This window comes from Juglans regia, chromosome 2 (genome assembly GCF_001411555.2).
Source record: "Juglans regia cultivar Chandler chromosome 2, Walnut 2.0, whole genome shotgun sequence".
NCBI lineage: Eukaryota > Viridiplantae > Streptophyta > Magnoliopsida > Fagales > Juglandaceae > Juglans > Juglans regia.
Genome location: NC_049902.1, coordinates 2,752,040 through 2,776,595, shown reverse-complemented (window position 1 = coordinate 2,776,595; position 24,556 = coordinate 2,752,040). Strand labels below are relative to the sequence as shown.

Sequence of the window (24,556 nt, the reverse complement as noted above, 5' to 3'; positions counted from 1 at the left end):
TGCTTCGACTCATTTCCAAAAAAACAGATCCTACTCTGATAGTTTCGAATAAGTTAATTACATGCATTAAGATAGAATGCTTCTTATTCCACAACGATGAAAACACTTTTCATTCTCTCATATGCAATGGGATTTCACTTGGAAAATAAAATGTTCCATACTAATGAACTCAAGTCCATAACCATAGTTCCAATGTACGAGATCTTGTAGCATATACCAACGAGCCAATTTCAATTAACTTCGAAGATGAAATTCAAAAGGATCAAATAGGAAATGATACTCTAAATTATAGAACTACAAATAAATATAGGATCAACCAACATTTATCAAATTTGAAAAAAAACCAGAAGAAATGGTTCGATCCTCATATTTTTATTTTTCAAACAGAGATATCTATGAATCAGTATCCAAATGTATATAAATACAAGAATAATTTTATACACCATACTACTATCTCATTAAGTAAGATGTGACATATTTATCACTATTAAATGATCATTTATTGCATTCTTCTTTATCATCACAGTGATGAATGTGCCGCATACTACTTAGCATAATCAAAATATGATGAGAGTGTAGTGTATAACATTACTCTTTTATTTTCAAATAGCTTGTAACCATCTCTTCAAATTGGTGTCAAAATGCATTTGCACGTACGTTGCTCTTCAGAATCTCGTCTCAAGACCCGATGTGACGATTCAGAATCTCGTTTCTACAAACTACTACACATGTTATAGCGGGACAAAACGACAATTAATCTCTCTCTCAGGCACGACCAGCTAGGTTAACTGCATACAATGAAAAAAAAAATAATGCTACACAACCTCAACCTCTACACACTACATTTTTATTTATTTTTAATTTTTTTTAATTTTTTTGAGTTTTTTTTTTTAAACTAATTCAATTCTTCTATCTATTATTCATATATTAAATATTTGATAAAATAACAAAATAACAAAAATTAAAAAAAGTGTGGTGTGTGGAGGTTGTATGAATAGTAAGAGGTTGTGTAGATTTTTTTATGTGAATAATGAATAGAAAAATTAAATTAGTTTTAAAATAATAAATTCAAAAAAAAAAATTTAATTTTAAAAATTTAAAAATTTAAAAAAATGTGATGTGTGGAGGTTGTCTAGCATTGCTCGCATACAATACATTACATGGAATTGAATTAGTTTAAAAATAATAAATTCAAAAAAGAATAAAAATTTAAAAAAATGTGGTGTGTGGAGATTGAGGAGGTTGTGTAGCATTGTTTACGTATAATATATTATATGATTTGAATAGTGAATTGAAATGAGATAAAAGTTAAAAATTGAATAAAATATTATTAAAATATTATTTTAAAATTTGAAAAAAAATTAAATTGTTTATTATATTTTATATAAAAATTTATAAAATTTATAATAATGAGATAAAATAAAATTTGGTAAATTTGGAATCTTTCTCGTTCGGCTAAAGCATCTGCGATTGCCAGCAAGAAGCAGCAAATTCCAACACGTGCGTGCTTACATCACTTTTTGGCCTTGCATCTTCTTCCGTGGCCTAGCCAGCAAAGAACCACTCCAGGGGAGCTTCCAACACCTGGTCTAAGCTAAGCTCTCCTATCACTCTCTCCTATACAAATATCGAAATGGGATCGGTGTTCAGCTCACGCACAAAGAGAAAAGAAGATATAGAAATGGCGTTGACCAAGGTTAAGGAGATTGTATCCTCCACGCCCGTCGTTGTCTTCAGGTTCTTCCTCTTCTTTGTTATATTTCTCTTCCTCAAACCATGCACGCTTCAGTAAAACTGGATATGCTATCCTGCATCATCGAATTGCCAATTTTCGCAAACTAATTGATATGGGTCATTGATATCATGCTTGTGGCCCTGTGGGTCAGCGATTTTGCATGTGTTTTGCCACCTCCCCGGCTGCCTCCATGTATATGCTTTGCAGGGCCGGCTCAATATGTTCCGGCGCTAAGGCTAAAATTTTGAGCTATGTTTTTTTTTAAAGGTAAAATTAAATAAATTTATTTTTATTTTTATATTATATTTTTATTTAAAAATAATTCCTATCATTTTGTAAAGTAAAATTATTGATTAAGATTTTATATCACATTTTCAATTAATACTTGACTTAATCTTTATTAGAAAATTTTTGATTTAGAGAGAATTTTATTAAATCTAGTTTTACAATTACTTTAGACTCTTAGACACAATTATAATCTTTATTGTCAATAAAATTCTATAAACAACTTACACATTTGAAAAAAAGTGAGCCCTTGCCTCTTCAAAGGATTATACCAAAACCTTTTATGAACATTGAAAAATTAAAATTTGTTATTTATAATTTTCACATTAATTATATATTAAACTAATAAGGAAAAAAGATAAGTGTATTCTTAAAAGGAGAATAGGTAAAATAATTATTATATGTGATACTTTTAAAAAATAATAATGATATAATATCTATTTGATCTTATTTATATTCTCTTTCTCATTGAGTTAATTAAAATTTTTTATTAGATATATATATATATAAATTATACTTTATATATTTTTTTAGGGGCCTTCTTTTATTAGGGGCCTTAGACAATTGCTTAAGTGGCCTAATGGAAGAGCCGGCACTAATGCTTTGTTCTGGCTACCTTCAAATTCTCTTTTGTTTCATGAATATCGACCTCTTAAGAATATAATAGAAATAATAAAATTTATATTTTCCCATCAGTTTAAGTTTTTTATAGAAGTTATGATTTTACATGGTATCAGACTAGAAATCTTCGAATCATAACTCTACACTCTATCCATTTAGTTAAATATTCTATGTGTTGGACCTCTTCAATGTTGGACCTCTTCAATAAGAAAGAGAATAGAATAGCTCAAACGCGAGGGATTGTTAAAAATATAATATAAATAATGAAATTTTAAGTTTTTAAAACAAGTGGTGATTTCACACCACCTTTACCAAAATGTCTTTATATATATATATATGGATCATCACCTTCTATCAGCGCACATATTTACATACTGCATATTACCCCCTTGTTCTTATGATTTCTATCTAATTGGATTTAAGTGACAGCTCTAATTCATCTTCATATTTCCAAAATTTCAGTAAAACTTACTGTGGTTATTGCAAGAGAGTGAAACAGCTGCTCACACAGCTAGGAGCAACCTACAAGGTCATTGAATTGGATGAAGAAAGTAAGTGTTATATTACTCTTTTTTAAGTTCTGCAGCTACTGCAACAATGTCTCAGGTTGGTGCTTAGTTCTCATTATTGCCATGTTATAATATGCTCTTTCCATGTGTTTCACTCGAATGCTTTCTGGAAAAAATCGATTAGAGAAGATTCTGAAAACTGCCTCTGTTGCCTTCATTGCTCAAGTTACAAACTTGGTCGTGAGAGAAATGCTAGCTTTTTCAGAAGTCCCGAGTAAAAGGAGAGTCAGTTGAGGGAATTTAAGTCCCTATTGCTGAATAAGTGAATTTCTTACACCCGGAGAGTTGATGAACCGGTTCCTTCAGACCTTTCTGGATGCGGTTAACATAATTCCCATAAACTATCATACTTGTTGAATTACTGAATATACCATAGCAAATGTAGATGATAAAAGAGATTGGTTTGTTATATGGTAGCTGAGAATCTGAGTTCTGTTGTATTGAAGTAATAATTTTGAAAATTTCCTTCCCCAAACATCTTGAATTTTTGCAAGCTTGTTCTCTTTCAGCAAAGTGAGAGTAAAGATTCCAAGTTTGATACTAATCAGAAAATTCAGGAGCTTAATTCATCTCCAATATCTCCTCCCATCCATCTTCCCTGCACGATCAATTCTAACATATCCAAGTTGAGCAGCACTAGTTTTGTTTCAGTTGGATTGACTGCTTTCATTTTTCCGGAAGAGTGAGTTACTCATTAGCTATTCACCATACCTCATTGTTGAGGAATTATGATTTATTTGGCTTCTATATGAAGGGGATGGAGATGACATTCAATCAGCTCTAGCAGAGTGGACTGGGCAAAGGACCGTACCTAATGTGTTCATTGGTGGGAAACACATTGGTGGTTGTGACGGTAAGCCCAGTTGTTTCCTTACTCTTTTTTGGGTTTTCATTTTAGTCAGTACCCAGTTTCTTTCTCATCAAGCCCTATGAAAACAACAAGAGGACTGGTTGAACAATAGCCTTTTCTGTCTCTTGTTTCCTGTTATTGCAGTGGTTATAGAGATGTACCAGGCAGGTCAGCTTCTTCCCCTTCTCACCGAAGCTGGTGCCATTGCTAATAACTCTGCCCAGCTGTGAATAATGTAGAGATCAGTCCTTGCTGTAAACGGTGTGAAGAGAAGAAACACAAGCAATAGCAAAGGTCCTAAGGTCCACTGGTTCAGGCTCATAGACCAGACTATAATGCTGTGTAATAACAATAAAGCCTTGATGCTTAAATGTTTTCTGATAATTGAATGAACTGTTATCTTAGAGTTTGAACAACTTCTTTAAAAGAATAAACTAGTCTAGAATCTAGATACTCGAAGAATTTGTTATAATCATTAATTTAGAAACTCATAATAGACACTCATAGTAGACACTCATAGTCATTTACTTTCACAATTCTTCACAACTCATCTCATCTTAACTAATCATTACAACTTTCTCATATTTTCATACAAAATAAAATAAATAATTCAACTTTTTCAAATTTTAAAACAAAAATAATATTAAAAAAATATATTTTAACAATATTTTAATTTTAATATCGACTCATCTCATCTACGAAAACAAACGAGAAAAATAAACAAGGCCATATGGCTTCTAACTTTATGAGAGAACCCCTTCAATCTCTATACCATGGTAGCTTCGAAGTTCCAACCTCTTTTGGACAAGTAATAGAATATATGACTCTTAAGGAGATAATAACTTTTAACTTAGTTAACTTAGAACTAGACAATTCCACGTAGGATTTTTCCTCTCTAAACACGAATGAAAGATTTTTTAAATAATGTAAGAAGTGGCAAAAATAGTGTATAATAATGTTTATATTAGGTATGATTCAAATCAAACTTAAGACAAGACTAAAATCCTCTAGGAATATGAAATCGTGCACATTGCTTGAGCCAAAGGCCTATTTCAAGCCACACAAACTGTTCTGTAGCAGTTGCTCGAACGTGAATATTGAAGGTGTGCAGCGAGTCCCATATTTCTGTATTTCTTATATAATTTTCAATTAGAGTCTACCCAATTAAACTAATTTTACACTAAATATGACAACAAAATCATTTTATACCTCAATAATATCGGAGACGGAACATGGTTCTGCTATCATTGATGTGTCCATGCACGTGGAAGCCTTTTTTTTTTTTTTTTTAAATACTCTAGCCATAAAATGATTCTACAAAAATAATTTCACAAACTAATATGACTTTATGTGGTTTGTTAGATTGTAAAATTATTTTTATTGTAAAACAGATCAGACGAATTACATGAAACTATGTCAATTTGTGAAATTACTTTTTTCGCTAATAAAAAAAAGAGAATTGGTCAATTACTGAGGTCCAACCTCAGGGCTTTATCATTTATTTTGTGTGGAACAGAAAGTGCAGGGCTTAATTGTTAACCTATTATGACGTGAAAAGGGCGCGGGGGAAAGAAATTCATATCCTGCTGTTTATACTTAAGGTTTTGATTGGGTTGCTTGAGATCATACCTTTTGAAAATTTTCTAATGCAAGTCCTTGAATCTACCTTTTTAAATTACGTATCTCGAAAAAGAATCAGAAAAAACAACTGACCATTTGCATGTTATCGTGAAGTGAACTAAAAAGGTGGCATACTTTTTCTAGAGCACAGAACTTTGGCATAGAGCGTGGAGATAATATAAACTTTTTAAAAAATTTAACATTTTCAAAGAAATTATAGGGCTTAGTAGTTGGTTTTATATTTTATTCGTGGTATGTCTGAGCGTTCATCAGCTAAATGACAGAAAAGAATGTTTTAAAACGGTTAATGGGAGTATTAAACTGGATAATGGATATGGCTTTGAGCCCCTTCCAGTAATTGCTATTGGCCAAAACAGCAATGATGCTTCTTTCTTGTCTTTCTTTTGTCATTCTATAGGACACTGACAAGTGCTAAATGCTAATCCTTGTCCTTACAATCTCTCTCTCTCTCTCTCTCTCTCTCTCTCTCTCTCTCTTATCTAGGCATGACAGCATCTGTCTTGCACTGTAAATCTTATGTGCACTATCCTTAACAGAACGTTCTTCTACCACTAAACAGTCCAAAAGCTCATCTTCTATCACTCTCTTACTTTTATTGTTCCTGGCGCCTTCTATCTCCTTTTCCATACACTGCGCAGTTCTTGCTGTTCGAAACTCTTTACACAAACCCCACAAATGTGCCTCTTTTATTAGTAGACTCTGGCCTGTAGAATGTCTGAGACTTCCATTGGGGTTTACTCTCAAATGGGTTTGCTCAAGCTTTCATGGGTACTTTGTTGGGTTCTTTCTCTTTCGAGTTTCAGAGTCCTCTGTGATAACACAGAAATTACTGTGAAGTTCTTGAAGGCTCCCCATCCATTCTCACATATCAACTCAGCCACGTTTGTCTTTGAAGTTTTCGTGGATGGGAATAGCAGTTGCACATATTGTACCGTCAGTTGTAAGGTATATTGAAGTCCTAGTATTGCTCTCTCTGAGCTACTTCTTTCTGGCTTTCGTGTTTGGGTGCGCTCACATACATGAGTTTGGTTTGGTGATTTATGATTCTTTTCTTTTCCACCGAGTAATATGTTTCGTGGTTTTGAAGTAATGTAAGAAGGCGGTTGATTTTAGACATGTTGTGCTTGTTACCATGAACTTGCTCAGGGACTCTCTTACAACTCTCTCTCCTTCACTAGCTTTAAGTAACTATGACCCTCTTTCACGCTCTTCCAACGTAATGCGGTTGGTTTTTAGATTACCACGGAAGGCTATTTGAATTTGAATTCCATCTTTGTTATTTATTATTATCGTTCTTGTTATTTACTATTATTCAGATTATCCATCTTTCTAATGGACATTTGCTACTCTACTTGCTATTTGGTCATAATATTCTTGTGCCAAGCTAAGTAACTGGAACAAGTTGTTACTTAGTGTGTGCGCACGCTTGCGGAGTGTTTTTCTATTCATCTCAATGGTAAATGGGCAATGGATTATGAAGATGTTTTGTCAGGGTCTCATTTATAGAATTGACTTTGGATTTTCTCTTGATGTCTACTTGCCTTTTTTGTCCAAATATTATAGGTTAATAAACGTTTTGATGCAGCTGGATAATGGCATTGCTTCAGATTGTGGAGCTAGGAGGGTTTCATATGCAGGCTTGCAGGATGGAAATCATACGTTTGAAGCTTGCACCGACGGTTCTCGAGGAGTTGGCTGTGTTAACTATAACTGGACTGTTGGTTAGAACCTTCCCTTCGTCCTTTTTCTAATTGCTTTTACTTTTCTTCAGATTACCTCTCAACTTTAACTAACTGCTTCTTGCGTGAAAGTCCTCAACATCAGCTCAATTATGTCCTTGTGGAAATGTATTACTGTGATATATTTTCCCTCCGTGTGCTGACTGGTTCAACATGACAAATCGACTTCCACAAGTTTTATAAACAAAAGTCAGCTTCTTTTTGTGTTTCCCTTTGCTCTCAATTTTTATGGGAACTTTTTTTTTCCTGAAAATGGGGTCTACAATACTGATGCACTCACTTTTTTATCAAATCAAAATTCCATTTTACAAAGATAATGAACATTGCTATTCTTGGTTCTATGATTCACACAGCCTGTTCTTTTACATATTATGAACCCTGCAGAAATCAAACAGATTCTATTGTTTGAACATACAAATAAACATTTTCTAGCCCTTATGTTGACTTATATCTTCTCTGTCCCTTAGCTGATTTACATTATGCCTCAATTCTGCAGATACAGTCCCACCTACAGCGTATATCGCAGCCTTAAAGCCTTTCACAAATGCTCTCAACGTTTCTGTAAATATAAATTTCAGCGAACCCTGTACTGGTGATGGAGGAGGTTTTAAATGTTCATCCACAAATGCCTGCAACGTGAGTAGGTGGCTAACAGAAGCATGAGAAGTCTTCAAATAAATTTTCTTCTCTTCTGATTTTCATTCGTTATTACAATAATTTAGAATAGTAGTTGTGGTTCACTTCATCTAAACCTTTCTATTATCAAAGTATGCCTTTCATTGATTTAAGTGATAAAATCAAGTTCCCTCTGATTCAATGGAGTCCAAGCGACACAAACATTAATGTTGGGTTACTCTCTCACCAATGATATATCATCACATACTTTTACTGAAAAAACAAATTCCTTCACATAATTTCTTAAAGGAATCCTTTATAATAATATTGCTTAAAATTTGTTGTGAACACCTGTCAATATATGATACATGATTAAGTCATTCTTCTTGTATTTGAAGCCTTTACACCACACACCATCCACATGACATAATTTAATTTGTAAATTTGAATCTTCCAAACCAAATTATGCAATGTGGATGGTGTGTGGTGTAAAGGTCTTCAAATAGAATTATTCTTTTGAATTACTGACAAATATCTTGATTTTTCTCTAATGGATCAGTCCAGTGTTAATTGGAGTACATGGGTAAATTGACATCATAATTTAGGTTTTGTGACGACTAGTAATACTTTTTTCACTGAATGATAAACCAAACTCTAATAGATTTGTCATTCTTGTAAATATCTTTACAGCTTCTGGTTTATGGTGCTGGCCAAGTTATACCGTCCTCGCTCATCATTTTGCAGCCAAACCTCAAATATTCTGTTGTTGTGGGTTTATCATCTGCTATTCAGTATGGGCGAGTGACATTGGTAATGGATAAGAAGTTTTGTACCGACAGTGCTGGGAATAAATTTACAAGAACAGAAAATTCAAGTGTCTATGTGCGTTTTGGTAAGCCTAGTGTTCCTTCCACAGGTTGTTATATGCTATACAGTATGTGTCTCAATTTTCACAATGTAACTAAAGCTTTTTTTTATGTCTATTTAAAGTCATTCCTATTTTGACCTAATCAATAACTCTCTCTTTACTTATTGGCAAATTTTCTCTTGGTAAAATGAAGGGAATATCACACTTTACCCACTAAACTACCACCATACTACCATATTTTCCATTCACCACCCCCCCCACCAAAAAAAAAAACAGAAGTTGCAAGGTATATTGCTTTGAAAATAGGCCTGCAAGGTGTGTCAAATGCCATGAAATATTTGAGTGTCTTCTCTAACACCAATTGGTTTTAGATTGATTTGGTAAGTTACGGTCCAACAAGATGGACAGAAAATAAGGGACATGTAATAATCTCAACGGTTGGCTCTTAAGGGGGAGAAATTACCAATGCAGTAGTAGTTTGGGTAGTAAAGTGACAACTTTGGTAGTTTGGTGTTCATCTTGCATTAGTGGTGAAGTGTAATTTTCAGGGGTGTTCAACTTTGGTAGTTTGGTAGTTTCAGGGGTGAAGTGTAATTTTCCTTCAAATGAGTGGTCTAGACTGCTAACACAAGTAAACAATATATGGCATACACACAAAACATGGCTCTTTTGCATTTCAGAGTCAAATCTCTGCAGATTTTTTATGTTCTTCAAAAAAGTTGGGCTCTTTTATATAGGTTTCTCTCAGTGTTCAACAGAAAATGTATTATTCCAAAACTTGATTCTTTTTCTTTCTTTCTTTTTTTCTGAGGCTGCACTTAGATTTTCCATCTTCATGGATTTTCTCATATATTTTGTAAAGGTAGAATTTTTTATTTTTTTTTCCTTGTTAACATGTTCTTTACTTGCTCTGCTCATTTGGTGATTTGATTCTACAGATAGAAGAAGTGTTTTTCTCAACATGAGGACTCACATTCCAGAAACCCTACTTCAACTTAATGGCAAAACTAGACTGGTGCAGGCAACTAACCAGTCTAATAAACTACGGGTGTATTTGTATTTCTCAGAACCTGTTCTCAACTCATCTGCAGAAATTCTAAATTCTCTCCATACAAGTCAGGGCACGCTTCTTCCTGTTAATGGGAAAAGCCTCGGAAATCGCAGATTTGGCTTTCTGGTCAGCTGGCTCATGCAATCTATTTCTTTTATTTATTGTTTTTTCAGCCATGAAAATAAAAATTGGTTCATACTTTTAGAGCCTGTTCAGGTGTCATATGAATTTGGATAATGAAAGAGACAACTTTTTAAATTTTTTTACAGGTAAAATAAGATTTTATTGATCAAGTAAATAGGCAAACTTTGTTTTAAATTGAGAGCATTTTTGTAAAACAATTATACTCTCATAACTCCATTTTAAGAAAATGCCGTCCAATTAAAATAAGGTTGTAAAACAACAAAAGAGTTGTGGCTTTATCATTTTTCTATGAATTTAGAGGCTTCATTTATATTTGTGCTATATTATTTATTACAAAAATTATAATCTGTGCTATATGTGTGATGCATAACCTCATCATTTTGAGTTCAGGGACATTAGAAAAGGTAGGAGCTATTCATTGGAATAGAGTAGTCAATCATTTCCAAAAGTTCCTAAAATGCTCAGACTTCAGGCTTCTTATTTTGATGGTTTTCATATCTTGAACTTCCCATTCATACTGTTGAGTTTGTTGATTGGAAACAATATGAAATGCAAATGAAGCCCATCAAGTTCCATGCACCAACCAAAAAGGCCCTAATGTTCTTGAATTGCATGTTATATATCTAAGTGCCTATTTTTGTTTCCTACGTTTTCATGGTCATCATTTGCACTCTATCCTTGCAGGTTGCAAATATATCTGGCATTGCTATAGTTACACTAAGCATTGATTCAAACTTGATAGTAAGTAGACAGAAGACTCCAGTCTCTACTATTGCCCCAGTAACTTTCCTGTATGGTATGTTCTACAATAGTTTACAATTCTAAGATAAGATATTTCTCTGTTTATGAAATCAATATAATTATATAAGAACTTTTGAGGGCAAAGTTATTTTGATGATTCTTTGCAATCAATATTGCTTTACTTGTGGATTTCAATGTTTATGAGATTGGATTGTTTCCTCCTGACATATAAATGTAACCTTCAGATTCTCAGAGGCCAGCTGTGAGGTTGAGTACTATATTTCATATGAGGACAAAGGAACACAGCATTCCAATGCTGATAAAGTTTATGAAGCCTGTATTCGGCTTCAACTCTTCTAATATCTTGATAATGGGAGGGCATTTGTGGAGGTAAGTCATTCCTCATTACCTGAGTGTCTTTATCCATGTACATTAACTTATAAATTGGCATATACATATGCATGTAAATATTGTATGCTTGTGCCGTGCAAATGAGAAACCCCATGCTAATGATGAGAATGACCTCTTTGCTCCATTTTCTTTATTGTTGAGAGGAATCAATATTTCAACTAGCAATGCCAATGCATTTGTTCCTAACATTTTTTCATGTTAATCCCTTCCCAATAATAGTTATTCCCATTTTAATTGTTACCAATTTTCAGCTTTCATGAAATAAGTAGAGCCATATATGCAGTAGAGATACGAGCAGACCATGATATTGTTTCTGTTAATGTTCCCGAGAACGTAACTGGGGATGTTGCTGGAAACAGGAATATAGCTTCCAACATTCTACAAGTAAGGCACTGTAAGGATTCTTACTCTTTTCTCTTTGTATCAGTTTAATTGTTTTATATTCCACAAATTATAGCTATGTGGAAGATGATTCCTATTTGTATTTTATGGTGCATATTGAAGGAACGAAATGGTAGGAATTTTGAAGATAGGCAGTGCTCATTAGAGGAGATTAGATTGTTCTTTGTTAATACCTTATTCCTATGGGCTAAAGCCGTTGATTTCAATAGCCTAGATTTGCTATTGCTATAAGGGCTGCTCGCCTTTGCTTGGCTTCGCTATTGCTGAAAAAGTCTTTCTCTTCCCGTCCGGATCATATTCCAGTGCATCCACAGAAAAGGAAATCACAATGCATCTTGCTCAGCAGGTTGGAGTGGGAGTGTAGCGTTGTAAAGAAAGTGGCCGCCAAAGAGGAAGTGAAACTGGCCTATTAAGCTCAGCTAAGCTAATATCCACTGGAGAAAGCTGCCAGAGGTTGTTCTTGTGCAATGACTATACCTCTTTCACCATGCCCTCCATCTATCTACTCCTCCCAGGACTATTAATTGCCTCCTGAAACCAAGCAATTGCCCTAGATCGATCAATGCAACAGCAATTGCCCTTATTCCGAAAAAGGAATCTCCAACCACCTTTTTTCAGATTTCAGGCCAATCAGTCTTTGTAACTTTAGTTACAAGGTGATCACGAAGCCCGATCCGATGTTAAGTGTGGCCGATAGGTCCCCTTCCTTGTTTAGTCGGGATCAAAGAATACCTAGGGAATAAAGTAAATCAATCTCTTTATGTATCCCCCCGGGATTTAGACACAAACGACATTACCTATGAGTTTGAACTTCGCACCCTTAACTTCAATCCGCTTAGATCTTGGGCAAGCCCTAACAGAGAGGCTTTCTCATTCAGCTACCTTAGCCAGAAAGTAGAGTTGGCAGAGTATATTCTGCGCCAGGGATTTTTGCTTGTGGACTGGGATGAATATTGCAGACCAGCGGATCTGGTGGTTGACAATCCTTTGGACGAGGTAAAGGTTGTCATGGCACCTGTAGTAAGACAAAGGACTTATCATGACGCCCATGGACCAATTTACGATTTAAAAAAAAAAAAATCTGTGCTATGACATACAAGTTCTAGAGGACACTTACTTTTTTTGCTAAGCAGTAATAATTTCATTAGAAAATGCAAAGGCGCAGTCCAAGTAACATGAGATGTGTATAAGAAAGTCATCTAGCTAGAAATATTCCTTTTCCTTTGATTTTTTGGGGCTATTTACTGACGTAAGGTACTGTATATGTACGCAGATTCTGTACCTAAAATATCTTCCGTGATTTCTGAGCTTGCAACTGCTTCATTTTTGGTGACAACTTTTGCTGCTGGGATGCAAACAGTTTCAATTGCAAGTCTGCACTCCATTGGGGCACTTTCAAGACCATCATCATCTTTTTCTGATCCCACGAGGAATCTTTTTGTATGATACCTAAATTTTTTTTACTTATTCTTAATAGGATTTGTCAACGAGGGGTTTATTCTATGTTGGTATAGAAAGGAGAAGAAAGAATAGAAATGAGAGAAATACAAAACAAACAAAAAAATACCTGGAAAAAATTCCTCTGATGATTATGCGGGTAGATTGGTGTTAATCTACTATCATTCTATATTATCTGATAGTAACTTACCAAAATTTATGGAATATGCCATATCATTGTATAACTAATTAGCATTTTCCTTTTCTCTTTCATTCAGAGAATTGTTTGCCATATTCAGGTGTTTGCCTTGTCTAGATGGTTGGCAGTGAAATTGCCAATTGAATATTACGAATTTGCAATGGGTTTACAATGGAGCATTCCCTACTTCAGTCTTCCTTGGGAAACAGGGCACACTCAACCGGTCATAGTGGGTGCACATCCCCCTGCCAACTCAAGTTCCTACAAGACTGAGTTTTATGATTCAAAAACTTTGCAGAATGTGCAACTAAAAGAAGAGAATTTGAGTAGGGTTACTTCAGTATACGGCTTGCCTCTAACTCCCATGGAATACCAATCATATTTTGAGGTCTTAACCTGTACTTTTTTCATGACTTGCTTTTGACTCCTATAATTTGATGATGATTAAGTTTTGTGATAGAATGCATTGTATACCTGCAGAGCCAAAATTCTGAACCTGAAGCTGAATATATTTTGGATTCACATATTTTAAATGGGTAAGTTATGAGAACCCTTGTTTTCTATCTATTTTATGAACTTGCATATGGATTTTAGAAGCGTAAAAGAAATGTTGAAAATATTCAGTATAGAGTTGTTAAATAAAGGAGAAAAATCGACAGTGACAAAGGAATTTATCGTCAAAATGGGATTCTATTTCCTTCTAAATGTTGAACTGAAAAATTGAAGAATTCTGGGCATGTACCATTTGGAACTCGTGCATTTATTTGTAAAGTTTTCTGTAGGTGCTGTGGAAAATTAAGGCTGTTGATGTTTCCATTATTGCAAATTATTGATCAAAGCAAAAGGAAAAACTTGATACTCAATGCCATACTACTCATTTTGTTTTAATGTATTTATGCAGGTTTGGAATCCTTAAGGTTAAACTCCTGCAGACATTCATACAGTCACTTGTGAATATCTTACTAGATTTTCTCTTTTGTAGGTGGAGGGATTTTAGTAGAAGCATGTTCTGGTTAGCCATAATTGGTGGCAGTTTGATACTGCTGCATGCTTTACTCGTTGTTGTCCTAAAATTCAGGAAAAAAAATCCTGAGAAGCAGAGGAGTTATGGAGCACTCGCACTGCTGCGATTTGAAACATTCCTTATAATTCTTGCACTACCTTGTATTTGCGAGGCCGCTGTTGCTCTAATTAGAGGTAACTTGAATTTTTGTTTTCTTTCCCACATATGAATCCTTATCTATACATTTATCAACCAAAAAGCTGAGCTTCCAAAGATGATTATGCTGCTTGTTCTACAGTGCAAATACCCATATTAGCATCTTTTAGACTCTTTTCATATACTTGAATTCCTTGGTCTGAGAATTGACTATCCTTGTATTATGCAAGAGAACTAGCCAATTTGTTTTTTAGGTCATCTTTTCCACCCTACTTTCCAAGTATGTGATGGAAATTGTGAACTATGTTCCTTTGTTGTACATGCAAGTCTTGTGGACTTAAATCATTAGTATATTGGTTAGCACTAGATATGTTTTACAGTCAAATTTCCTCGCATCTTAAGAATTTCTGTGTGGATGAAATTTCATGCCATTTTGCACAACTTATATCACTTCTCTGTGTATGACTTGTTGCCATCATAGCATGGTTATCTGACTGCTTCATAGCAGAGTAACACTAGTGTGTATCTGAAGCAAGACTAAAATTTGTTGCATGTTACATGCTCTGTTATCAGTGTTTTCGTGCTAGAATATTTAGGGAACTTTAATTACCAATCTAACGTGACTTTTAATCTTGTCCCACTTTGTGGAATTAGGAGGAACAGCATCAGGGATCATAGTTGGCATACTGCTTTTTGGTGCTGTGTCTTCTCTACTGCTGGCCTTGCTTTTATTCCTCTCCATAGGTATCACATTCGGGAAGCTACTTCACTACAAGGAAGTTCATCAAGAAGGCCAGAGATATCATTGGTATCAAGAGATAGTCCGAGTAAGTTTGGGTCCAGGTAAAAGAGGCCAGTGGACATGGAAAAACGAACTTAATTCTGATTACTTGATCAGGTTTGGCCCTCTATTCGAAGATTTAAGAGGTCCCCCAAAATACATGCTCTCGCAGATTTCTGAGGGCAATCCCCATAGGCACGGTGATCGAATCCTTGCCTCTGATGATGAAACTGAAGATGCAGAAGCTCCTTTTATCCAGAAGCTGTTTGGGATTCTGAGAATATACTACACTCTACTTGAGTCCATGAGACGAGTTTCACTAGGGATTATGGCTGGTGCCTATCAGGAGAACTGGTCTTCTAAGACTCCAACAATAACCTTATTGTGCATCACCTCTTTCCAACTCTTCTTCCTTGTTCTCAAGAAGCCATTTATTAAGAAAAAGGTTCAGTTGGTTGAGATCATCTCAGTTTCCAGTGAAGTAGGTTTATTTGCTACTTTTTTGGTTCTTTTGGAGAAGGAATTTTCAGGCATGGATGAAACCTTAGTTGGGGTCTTCATGCTAATACTTTTCCTAGTTGGATATATACCACAAATGATGAACGAATGGTATGCTTTATACAGACAGACAAAGCGGCTCGACACTGCTGGGAACTTCTTCTTAAAGGGTATGAAAATAACCTTGATTGGATTTCTCCTGCTGCTCATTCCACAGAAGTTGATCAAAAAGCTGGAAAGCAGGTTCCCGGTGACTCTCCATCAGGACGGAGAAACTGGGGTCACCGGTTCTTCAGTTGAAAGTTCCAGGAATGCTGGGAGTAGGAGTTCAGGCACAACAGATAAATCATGGTCAAACCAACTAAAAGAACTGGCAAAGGCTAGCTTTAGTAAGGAAGAAAAGGAAGCCCCGATCGATCCTTCAACCAGTCGTACAAGATGGACTGGATTTTGGGGAACTAGAAGTAGTTGGAGCTAATCTATAAACTCATCTGCTGATATCTCTTGTCAAAAGTTCCAAGAGAGCTGTACAAAATATTTTGAAGCCAATTTTGCATCCAAAAGTAAAACTCATTCACAGATAAAAAGTACCGATTGTTTCTTATTTATATTCCCACAGGCTACAGCAGATGTGGAGCTGGCTCTACTGCTATTTTACTGCCTTTTGAACTGGTAATGGAAAATGGGTGCTTGATTGTTTAGAATTGGGGTCATGTGCTTGTAAGCCAATTTGTTTCCTTAATTGGCAAGCTGTACCCCATTTGTTGGGTTCCTAAGCACAAAATTTTGGCTGGCTTTTGAGTAGCCATATATGCTAATTATTTCCTTTTATGCATGAAAGTTTATATTATTGAATTTTAAGTATGCAAAGGGTTAGAAGATATCTTCTTTACATTAGTTCTTTTTTCTTTTTTAAATATTTGATACGGGCTCTCGTTCTGACTATCTATAAAATATGGCTCGGAACCATGCTTAGTTTGACTAAGGCCCGTTTGGATTTAAAGATGAGATGAGATCATTTCAAATTAAAAATTAAAAGTTGAATAAAATATTATTAGAATATTATTTTTTAATATTTTTATCGTTTTAAAATTTAAAAAAGTTAAAATGAAATTTGAAAAAGTTGAATTCTTTATTATATTTTATTTACAAATTTGGTAAAATTATAATGATGAGATGAAATGAAATATTCTCTTAATCCAAACGAGCTGTTAGTAAGTTAGTATAGTGCATTTTCAGTTCTACGTGCTATGTGCAAAGCATTAACTTAGATATAATTTTGGCAGAAGAACTGTTGCTTACAATTCCATCAAGCTATCCTTACGGTGCCTGTTGTTTTTTCACAAGTAGTTCAACATAATTAGAAAAGCAAATAGGGGTCCAACAAGTTCAACATAAATCATGTTGTGAAATCACTTTGTGGCATCCATATCCGAAGAAGCTTGTCATAAAATGAGCAAGTAGCCACCATGGTACTCGTATTTTTGCCATCCTGGAAAGATCCCCTTCTCTGCCAATCTGCTCCGTATGCGAGTGAGCCATGCTTACTATAAGTTTCCATTACTTTAGCTTTATCCCCTCCAATCTTAACAACTGCAAACCCATTGTGCATGCAAGCTGCCAAGACAATTCCCGGTACAATGGGATGAGGCTTGATTTTCCAGACACCTCCCCCTAAACATATTGAAGTTTCATTTACAGGTTTTGAGATTGATCTGACATCCCAAACCCTCAAATACTCATCGTAGCAACCAGTGAATAGGGTATTAGGGTCAGTAGGGCTCTTCACTATGCAACAAACACCCATCTTGTGAACCTTGGTATTCTGAAATGCCAACTTAGGACTATCCCGCAAATCCCAGCAACTGAATTTGCAGTCATCCGAACCAGTGTATACCAGTTGGGGTTGGTGGATATCAAAGGAAGTTGCCCAAAGCTCAAAATCATGTGCCTTCCATTCTTCTCGTATTTCTATTTTGGACTCTGATAAGGAAACTATTGAGACAGACCCATCAGAAAGCCCCACTGAGATTGATGTGGCCGACGGGTTCCAATCAAGGCAAAGGCACATGGAGGAACTGATTTTTTCTCCATTTTTCTCTTTCAAGAAACTCCCTGCATCAACATTTAAAATAAGACTAGGTACAAATGGAAACAAATAGGATAGGTGGAATTTCAGTAAAATTTATACTAATCCACTAGTTTCAATTGAAACAAAAGCTGAAGTGTTTTCATAAACACCACTTTTAAGTTATTATAAAGTACAAAAATTATCGAAAAATAAAAGTATGAGAGAAAGAGAGAGAGACCAACTAGGCTCGGTTTGGATTGAGAGTTAATCTCAACTCATCTCATCTCATCTCATCTCATCATTACGATTTTTACAAATTTTCACATAAAATATAATAAACAATTCAGTCTTTTCAAATTTCAAAACAATAATAATATTAAAAAATAATATTCTAACAATATTTTATTCAATTTTCAACTTTCATCTCAACTCACTATCCAAACCTAACCAATAAAAAATTTTCAACATTTTGAATTTTTTTTTCTGTTCGTTTTCCTTTCCATTTCTTCACGCTTTTACTCACAAGTACTTATTCCTTTCCTCACCGCTTTCTGACAAACAAAGGTATCACTGTTATACAAGTACAAAGCACACCTTTTATTCCATCTGAACGTCTCTCAAGATTGTAAGTTCTCAAACAACCATCAGCATCTGCTTGAGCTAGCATAACACCCACGTTTCCCCCAACGGGGCTCCACTTCATATCAAATATGCCTGCTGTTCCCACGCGATGGAACAAATCAAGGCAACCCATGTTAGCATCTGCATTGAAGAGTGATATGCTCCCGGATCGACTGGGCCGATCACCCTCTTGTAGCGTGTATGTTGAAGCGGCCAGAACATCATGGTAAGCATCGTGCGGACAAAACTCCACACAATCAGCATTTCCATCTAGATAGCAATGTGCCACTTCCATACCTAAATTTAGGACAAAGAGATCCTTAACAATAATATCCCAGAAAAAGTAAAACAAAATTTTTTATATAGATATACACATAGACATTTCATCGAGCAGCTTATGGACCAAATGCACGGAGTCAACAAGTAGATACAATGATGCTTTGGCAGGAAAAACATAAATCTTAAGCAATACGATAAGCATGGATGTTTACAGAGATCTTATGCTAAGAGAGAGATCAAAAGATGGATTTGTGACGGTTATGTTGGTTGGAGATAGGAAGCTATTCCGGACCGGAGTTGAGTTGTGTCAAAGGAACTTCCTGTGTTTCGTATATCAGTTTCTACAGGCATAGCATGCGGAGCCCTGTGCACAACGTTGACGTGGTGTTTATTAAAAAGAAAAAGAAACAAGCTAACGGAGAAGAAACGCAGTGACCTTCGTTCAGCTCTCACCTCTCTTCCTCTCCCTCTCGGACCTATATTTCTTTCCCAAACAGACCTATATTTATAGTCATTTTGGGGGGAAAAAAAAATAAAGAATTATTCTGAGCATCAGCCCGTAGCCGCAGCACACCCGTGCTGTTTTTTTTTTTTTTTTTAACACTCAATTAGTCAAGTGTGTTGCGGCTGCAGCACACAATAGGCTGTAATATATATTTTCTCAAAAATAAAGTACCTTTCTTCCTTTGACGTGCTTGGCATGGTGTCGATTGAGAGCATTTTAAGAGCGGATTAATCAAAATTAAAAGATATTTTTATAAATGTAAAAAAAATTTAACTTTTAGTTATTAAATTTTTATATTGGAATAATATTTTTATATTATATAATAATAAAATCATATAAGATAAATTTAGTTTTGACTATTCACTTCAAATCTTCACATTGAATTATCTATTTATTCATTATATAGTAATGAGTAATTAATAATTTTAAAAATATTTATTTTTTTAATTATTAATTTATTTTATTTTATCATATTTTACTATTCATAATATTATATATTAATTAGTAATCATATTCTAATTAAATTATAGGTTAAAAAAATTATATTTTTTCAATTATCATTTAATGCTATTACCACAAACGTCTAATTAAACTTATCTAAAATTCTATATAAATGTCTTAATTACAAATCAATCCAATATTTCTCATCCAACTATATTTTTTTTACCAAATTTTCTTCTACCATATAGTTTTTTTGCCAAACTTTCTTCTATTTAACAATCATATCTACTAAATTTTTCATCCAACCATCTTCTTTTACCAAACTTTCTTCTAAAAAATAACCATATCTATTCTATTTTCCATTCAACAACATCTACAAAATTAAGCTTTGTATTTCCACAAAATACATTCAGGTCTTACATCCACAAAATACATTGTTAGGACTTTGTATTTTCACAAAATACATCTACGTCTTACATGATACATCCACAAAAGAGAATTATATTTCTACAAAATAGATCCACAAAAGGAAAACAAAAGAGTCATCTACTATGTGGCTGCCCAGTCACATAGTGGCTGCCCAGTCACATATTTTCAGCATATGTGACTCGGCAACCACTAAAATCAGCACAAAAAAATCTACTACATTGTTATGCATTTACACTAAAATCTGCACAAAAGAGAAGAGTCTACTACATGAGTTACTTTCCTCCAAAAGGTGTGGAAGGAGATGTAGATGTGGATGTAGATCTATTCTTCATTTATTCATAAACTTCATTTTGAAGTGTTTGAAAGTAATCATGTTGCATTGCATTCATACCATCTGGCTAGCAAATTACTTACACACTAGCAGCAGAAATTATTCCAGTTTGATAGCAAATGCACGCTGGCTAGCAAATCACTGCCAGTATAAACACTGCCAACTCTGTGTATATAAACACTGCCAGTTAGATAGCAAATTACTTACACACTGGCTAGCAAATTACTTGCACACTGCCAGCTCTGTGTTTGTTTATGAGTTGGTCTAAATCAAATGATTCAACATGTTCTTTTATATTGAAATGGGTTAACTTTTAGTTAGGAATTTCCAATAGTATCTTTGTCAACAAATTAAGTAAAAGATAGATTTAAGGTGTTGATTTGTTATTGCTATAATCCTTGAATCAACTGTTTTTCCACAATAAATGAATAAAACTCAATAAACAATGTCTCATCGGCTTAATGGGGTAAAAATGGAATAAGAATATAGGTATATGACATATAACTCTTCCGAACATAAAATACCTTAAATTTATATGATCTAATATCAACCTCCATAAATATACACACATATACATATACATATGGTATTGTCTAATGCATTTGAATTCTCCCATTCATGTGATCATTTTGTTCCCATTATATATATATATATATATATATATATATATATACACACACACACACACACATACATATACAAGGTGTTTAAATGACATATGGATCATGTTTTGAACAAATCACATCCGACTTTTTTTTCAAGACATTCAAATGAGTAGTGAGGATATTGTGTTTTCCACCCCCGATTGGTTCAGTTGAAAAGGTCATCAGATTCTAATCGAGCTTTGGCACCAACTGCATTCTCAATCATAAACAGAAACAAAAACCCCTCAAACTAATGTTCTACCTTTTGTCTTTTGCTTACATGCAACCCCTCAATCATAAACAGAGACAGAAAATGCAACCCCTCAACAGCTAAACCCATCCACAATCAAGATTAAGGTTTGGAGAAGAGGAATGCAAGGGACAGCAAGGTGCATTAAAAGGTTAGGAATCATCAAGAGAATCGAATCCTATACGAAGATAAAGATTACCTGAGCTTCGAAGAAGCAGATTGGCAAGAGAAAGATGGGTTTTGGTTATTTCAAACGAGAGTAGGAGTGTGGTGGTGCGGTACCGTTGTTGCTGATGAGACGTGAGGTGGTGGTGCGGTGGTGGGTCTCTCTGGTCGAAGAAGAAATACTCGGGTTTTGGTGGGCAGGGCGTCTGGGTTTTTGAGAGGGAATGAAGAAAGACGTTGATAGAAAGAAAGGCGGAGAAAAATAATTGATAAAAAATATGTATGAACTTACTTTCAAATTTGAAAATTATTTTGAAAATGATTGTAGCTAAATTTCAATTATTTGAAACTTAGCTAATTTATTGTAATCATATTTTATGTTTTAATAACTAAATTTTAGCTTTTAGCTAATACATTGAAAATGCTCTAATGGCTTATGTATAATTTTATAACAAATTATTTAAAAAATTACTCATAAAATGAGTTTCATGATTATGTAAAAGAACATGTAAAATATAAATTGCTACAGTAACCCATTATATGTAGTGAATATTGTTCATCATTTAAACAATTTTTTAATTATTTATACTTCATTTATTCCCTCATTTTTTTTTACTTTTACATTTTAATACAAATTCTTTTTATTGTTAATCATTTAAAACACCCTTATTTTATTTCTTTCTAAAAAATATCTTGGAAATATTATTTATCCAATTTTTTTATATTTTTATTTTATTTTTAATTTTTATTTGGCTTATATATTTTTATTTTGTAGGTATAGAACTGGATGATATTACATTGTATATAATAATATATTGCAAATATAAAATATATATATATATATGGGTATTACAAATTTATTAGTAGAAAGGAAATATTTAAAAAGAATAAAAAAAATATTATTTAAATTATATGAAGAAAAAATAGATAAGATGATATATAATATATTGTAAAAATTAGTATATAAAATAGAAAAAGTAAAGTTTAGTGATGTATTTTAAAAGATAAGATAAAAGAATCATTGTGAATGCTCTGAGAATGAAGACGCATAAAAAAATTTCTTACTCTCTTTCTAAGCTGTCTTTGACTTCTGTACCAAAAGTTTACAAATAGGCTTCCGCGCTTTTTTAAGGCTTTTATTTCTATGAAAATAAGAGCTTGAAGCCATAATACATTGCAGGAAAAGAGATGTTGCTCATCATCCCACGCCATACGCTTTATATATTTTAAAATTATTATTTCTTATTTATTATTTTTATTATTTATTATTTTATTTTATTTTATTTTATTATTGTTAAACTAATTAAGTTGTTCTGTTTATCATTCATACACCACATATTTGTTATAAGAAAAATGAAAAAAAATAAAATAAGTTAAATATGTGGTGTGTAGGGATGATAAGTAGAATTATTCTTGCAAGAAATACAAAGCTCCAGTGTCACAGAGCTCTTCAACTCACTTCCGACATGCGCTTATTCTTCTTGGATAATGATAGGCTTCTTTACTTCCTACCATTTATTTACTATTCATTTTTCTTAATTTTTAAATTTTTCTTAATGATTAAATATGTTAAAAAATACTTTAAAATAAAATAATAATAAAAAGAAAAATTCAAATACACTACAAAGTAGTAAAATAGTGGTAAAATGGTAGTAAGCCTATCATTATCATTTCTTCTTATATCAGTGAAAAATTTGCTCCGAACGACGTTTGTGTACACCACCTCAATTATTTCCTTTGTTTTCTCGAAAAATACAGCTGGCGCTTATTCTAGCCAAGAAGTCTTACCGTCGCAGGAGCTTAGGGTTAGGTTTAGGTGTGGTTTGGATAACGAGATGAGTTGAGATGAGAGTTAAAAATTAAATAAAATATTGTTAGAATATTATTTTTTAATATTATTATTGTTTTGAAAATTTAAAAAAATTAAATTATTTATTATATTTTGTGTATGAATTTGAGAATGTTGTAGCGATAAGATTAAATACTTTCTTTTATCTAAGCCGGACCTTAGGTTTATGTAATGCTTTGTGAAATGGACTGGGAATGCTTGTCAAGCAGAGGAGAGGTGAAGGGAGTAAGGAATCGGCTAAATGCACCGTTTCATGGTGCACGATTGTTATTTCTTACCCATCCCAGCGGCTAAATGCCGCTTTTCATTTAAGCCACGTAGGTTGTTGTGTGCACAGCCAGCCCTTTATGATTGAGTTTAGACTTTTTTCTAATAGTATATATTTTGGTCAAATGTCAATATTGCCCCTAACCTATTTTCCCTCCAACGATTATCCCTCCAGTGACAGAACTCTCAGCGATTCATCATCATGGCTAGTCTTCTCTCTCGTTGCAATCGAGTTGTAGAAGCTGTACCAATTAAAGCTTCTTTTTTAAAAAAAAAAATGAAATTGATCTTTGTTGCAAACTGAAGACTTACAACATCTCATTGAAAATAGTGGACTGAATATATTGAGGAAAATCTTCCAAAACATACATGTCTTCATCAAAATTAATAGCATCTCTAGCTAGATAATGAGTAGCCATATTTGCACATCTATTAGTGTGGATCACTGACCAACTAACAAAGGAATTTAGGATTTTTCTTGCATCTTCGATCAATAAGCCCCCTAAGCTCCAGTTTGTACTAGCATTCTTCAGTATATTAACTACCTGCAGCGCATCCCCCTCTAGAATGATCTATTTAAGACCCATTTGTTTATAAAAACAGTTGCTACCAATAGTGCATATGCTTTTGTAGTGAAGGAACTTTCAGTTAGTTTTCTAGGAGCTCTAAGGATGCCAAGAACTGGCCCTTAAAATCTCTAGCAATCACACTAATGCCAATTCTGCCATCTGCATTTTTAGTAGTTGCATCCCAGTTTAGCTTGTAAACTCCCTTTGTTGGTTTCTACCATCGGATTGGTGATTGAACCAAACTGATTGACTCCTTTTAGGGCAGGTTAGTAGAGTTTTTGAACAACAACAGCTCATCTCTTGCATTCCTGAGAAGAAAGGTTGGGTGCTTGAAGCCTTTCCCATTTGTGAATTCATTTCTTCTTGCCCATATTAGCCTAGTGGTCATA

General features: G+C 34.0%; 3 protein-coding genes across 12 annotated transcripts; 2 read left to right on the top strand and 1 right to left on the bottom strand.

The window, feature by feature from the left end:
• The first annotated feature begins 1,446 nt into the window (after positions 1–1,446).
• Positions 1,447–4,509, top strand: LOC108991462 (glutaredoxin-like). The gene is made up of 4 exons (XM_018965707.2): positions 1,447–1,737; positions 3,104–3,192; positions 3,965–4,063; positions 4,205–4,509. The coding sequence occupies exons 1-4, from the start codon at positions 1,634–1,636 to the stop codon at positions 4,288–4,290; spliced, it is 378 nt and encodes a 125-aa protein (XP_018821252.1). The 5' UTR covers positions 1,447–1,633; the 3' UTR covers positions 4,291–4,509.
• Positions 4,510–6,182: 1,673 nt separating this feature from the next.
• On the top strand, positions 6,183–16,607 carry LOC109003874. Of its 5 annotated transcripts, none has more exons than XM_018982208.2 (13): positions 6,183–6,646; positions 7,287–7,422; positions 7,937–8,080; positions 8,746–8,947; positions 9,862–10,100; positions 10,803–10,914; positions 11,105–11,249; positions 11,522–11,664; positions 12,946–13,112; positions 13,388–13,696; positions 13,789–13,844; positions 14,291–14,505; positions 15,122–16,606. In XM_018982208.2, exons 4-13 carry the CDS (start codon positions 8,869–8,871, stop codon positions 16,222–16,224), a joined length of 2,568 nt encoding a protein of 855 aa, XP_018837753.2. In that variant the 5' UTR covers positions 6,183–6,646; positions 7,287–7,422; positions 7,937–8,080; positions 8,746–8,868; the 3' UTR covers positions 16,225–16,606. The 5 variants fall into 5 exon arrangements, with proteins under 5 accessions (XP_018837753.2, XP_018837751.2, XP_018837750.2 ...); XM_018982206.2 differs by having other exon boundaries at positions 6,242–6,646; positions 7,937–8,076; positions 13,409–13,696; positions 15,122–16,607; XM_018982205.2 differs by having other exon boundaries at positions 6,242–6,646; positions 7,937–8,076; positions 15,122–16,607.
• A 385-nt stretch (positions 16,608–16,992) lies between these two features.
• On the bottom strand, positions 16,993–19,358 carry LOC109003873 (diphthine methyltransferase homolog). Of its 6 annotated transcripts, none has more exons than XM_018982204.2 (3): positions 19,171–19,224; positions 18,412–19,081; positions 16,993–17,861 (listed from the first exon to the last, which is right to left on the bottom strand). In XM_018982204.2, the coding sequence occupies exons 2-3, from the start codon at positions 18,731–18,733 to the stop codon at positions 17,146–17,148; spliced, it is 1,038 nt and encodes a 345-aa protein (XP_018837749.2). In that variant the 5' UTR covers positions 18,734–19,081; positions 19,171–19,224; the 3' UTR covers positions 16,993–17,145. The 6 variants fall into 6 exon arrangements, with proteins under 6 accessions (XP_018837749.2, XP_035541292.1, XP_035541279.1 ...); XM_035685399.1 differs by having other exon boundaries at positions 16,996–17,861; positions 18,412–18,735; positions 19,154–19,225; XM_035685386.1 differs by having other exon boundaries at positions 17,004–17,861; positions 18,412–18,735; positions 18,930–19,358.
• Positions 19,359–24,556: the final 5,198 nt, after the last annotated feature.

Bases quoted from the DNA above. Each gene is read 5' to 3' on its own strand.
- LOC108991462 (XM_018965707.2), top strand. From the start codon at position 1,634: ATGGGATCGGTGTTCAGCTCACGCACAAAGAGAAAAGAAGATATAGAA. The intron at 1,738-3,103 runs GTTCTTCCTCTT...CCAAAATTTCAG, and splicing joins ACGCCCGTCGTTGTCTTCAG to TAAAACTTACTGTGGTTATT. The intron at 4,064-4,204 runs GTAAGCCCAGTT...CTGTTATTGCAG, and splicing joins ACACATTGGTGGTTGTGACG to TGGTTATAGAGATGTACCAG.
- LOC109003874 (XM_018982205.2), top strand. From the start codon at position 6,413: ATGTCTGAGACTTCCATTGGGGTTTACTCTCAAATGGGTTTGCTCAAG. The intron at 10,101-10,802 runs GTCAGCTGGCTC...CTATCCTTGCAG, and splicing joins ATCGCAGATTTGGCTTTCTG to GTTGCAAATATATCTGGCAT. The intron at 11,250-11,521 runs GTAAGTCATTCC...ACCAATTTTCAG, and splicing joins ATGGGAGGGCATTTGTGGAG to CTTTCATGAAATAAGTAGAG.
- LOC109003873 (XM_035685386.1), bottom strand. From the start codon at position 18,733: ATGGAAGTGGCACATTGCTATCTAGATGGAAATGCTGATTGTGTGGAG. The intron at 17,862-18,411 runs GTGTGCTTTGTA...ATGTTGATGCAG, and splicing joins ACGTTCAGATGGAATAAAAG to GGAGTTTCTTGAAAGAGAAA.